Source organism: Panthera uncia, chromosome A2 (assembly GCF_023721935.1).
Source record: "Panthera uncia isolate 11264 chromosome A2, Puncia_PCG_1.0, whole genome shotgun sequence".
NCBI lineage: Eukaryota > Metazoa > Chordata > Mammalia > Carnivora > Felidae > Panthera > Panthera uncia.
In genome coordinates, this window is record NC_064816.1 from 156,159,604 (window position 1) to 156,161,819 (window position 2,216).

Sequence of the window (2,216 nt, forward strand, 5' to 3'; positions counted from 1 at the left end):
GGTTCAGCATCTATCACTTCAAACACCCTGTCCAGAGCAGTAGTTATGGAACTTCTAGTGAGGAGATGAAAAGCAGTTCCCACCAGAGAGACAGAGGGTCCACAGCCTGGGTCTCTTTCCCTCACAAGAGCTGTTTATTAACAACGATACTTGACATTTTATAATCCACATTGTCCAGCTGCTTACTCTGCCCCTCAATAATTTAAACTGCCTCTTGGTTACCCAGTGACTCAGAGAAACAGGTCTAATGACAGGACAGCCCTCCCAGTATGAGATCTCCCCGCCTTCCTAGCACAGCCCTCAGCCCATCAGGCCATCGGTCACTGGAGTACCCAACAGAGGGTCTGTGGGCAGTGCTGCTCCGGCAGCCCCTTCCTCGGGCCCTTCTTGTTTTCCTTTTGGGAGGTGTCCCTGATCCATTCTCCCCCGCCCCGCCCCACCCCCCCTTCCCTCCCTCCCACCCAGCTGTAGCTACCACTGGTTTTTGTGGCCTGTGGTCACCGAGCGTGATTGTTCTAGAATAATGCTGGTACAGTGAAAGCTGTACATTTAAATTCTATTTGAGTTGAGTAGCTTTGAGCTTATCATGCAGGGAATAGAACCTTCACTAGCCTGTAAGCTCCTTGAGGATATGACTATCCACAAGAGACTCATTCTGTATCTGGAAAGGGTGTCTAACAGAGAAACCACTTGATAATTATTCATCGGAATATGATGCTGTAAGCACAGGTCTCACCTGGGCCGATAATGCCCTTTATTTTACTAAGTGCAATGGGACCAAAGGGTACCAGTCTGGGGTGATTTTGTGGCAGGCCTGCCTCTCCACAGGGCAGTAAGTAGCTTTGGAGATCTTGGTCTTTAGAAGAGAGGAACTAGTCCTTTAGGAAGACAAAGTAGATACAATTTTAAGGATAATTGTAAGACATCTTTGGGGGGTAACTACCTTAGTTGGGTGCCTATTATGTGCTAAGCACTGTTCCCGTCTCATTTGATTTGACAGCTGTGGAGTAGACATTTGCTTCATTTCTATAGGAAGAGACTGAGGGGAAGGTCAGAAGTTAAACTGCTCACGGTCACAGCTAGCGAGTGGTGATTTTGGAACTTAAACTCAGGTATATCCAACTCCAAAGCCCACCCTCTGCCTAAGCAGTACGGGGCACATAGTAGCTGCTCAGTAAATATTTGTGGAATGAATGAGTGAATTTCCCCCTCACCCTAATCTCCATCAGCCTACCAGGGCCTCCCCCTGGTTCCTCCTCTGATTTAACTGGACGTTTCAAAGTGATGTTGACCTATATTTAAAGGTTTTGGAAGAGGCTGCTATTAAAATACGGTGCACCTTACCTGGGAGGAAGAGTTCGGCCCTCTTCTGACACGTTGGCCCAGATCACTTCTCTGTCATCCAGACCAATGCAAAGGCCTGGAATTGGTCGCGGTAAATTTGGATTGGGAAGAGGGAGAGTGGGAGGTAAAGCCCGTAAAGGAACGAGGGAAGGGGAAAGGCCAGAAGATACAGTCCGCAGGCACAGTTACTCTTGCAAATTTTTCAGTAGGGTCAGACACCATTTCCCTTGGGGATGCCCAATACATATTTGCAGCATTAACAGAAATCGGGACCCGGCATTGTTTGGGACTCTGGGGCCAGGCATCCCGCACGCAGGGATCCAACGAGCATATCCACCCAGGGCCACCTGGGGGGCGGCGGTGGGCGTGGCCCAGGCCCCGAAGTGGCCCCCGCCGGTCCCCGCGGGCGGGCAGGAGCTCGGAGGCCATTGGCTGGCGAGCTGGCGGCGCAGGGGCGGGGAGCGCCGCCGAAGGGGACTGTTTGCTCCTACGGGCTGTAGATGGAGCTGTCCGGCCCCGGCGAGGGGGAAGGCGCCTGGAAAACGTTCTTCTTCTCCCTGGCCGGCCCGAGCGGGGAACAGCACTCCCAGGATGCAGTTTGTGTCAACACGGCCGCAGCCTCAGCAGCTGGGCATCCAGGGCCTGGGGCTGGACAGCGGGAGCTGGAGCTGGGCCCAGGCTCTGCCCCCGGAGGAGGTCTGCCACCAGGAGCCGGCGCTGCGCGGGGAAATGGCCGAGGGAATGCCGCCCATGCAGGTGGGTGCAGCCCCCGCCCAGCGCCATGGCCGCGCCGCCTGGCCGTGGGGGCGGGGCGCGGGGCTGCGGGCGCCCGGGGGCCCTCGGCGTGCGGGCGCGGAATCGGAGGCCCCGGG

At 55.2% G+C, this 2,216-nt stretch overlaps 1 protein-coding gene across 1 annotated transcript in view; it reads left to right on the plus strand.

Moving 5' to 3' along the window:
- Positions 1–523: 523 nt before the first annotated feature.
- Positions 524–2,216, plus strand: part of ZNF282 (zinc finger protein 282) — a 26,931-nt gene continuing 25,238 nt past the window's right edge. Inside the window, exon 1 of the mRNA XM_049642063.1 lies at positions 524–2,100. Within this exon, the coding sequence (XP_049498020.1) occupies positions 1,411–2,100 (690 nt within the window). The 5' untranslated portion in view covers positions 524–1,410. The remainder of the gene's footprint in view (positions 2,101–2,216) is intronic.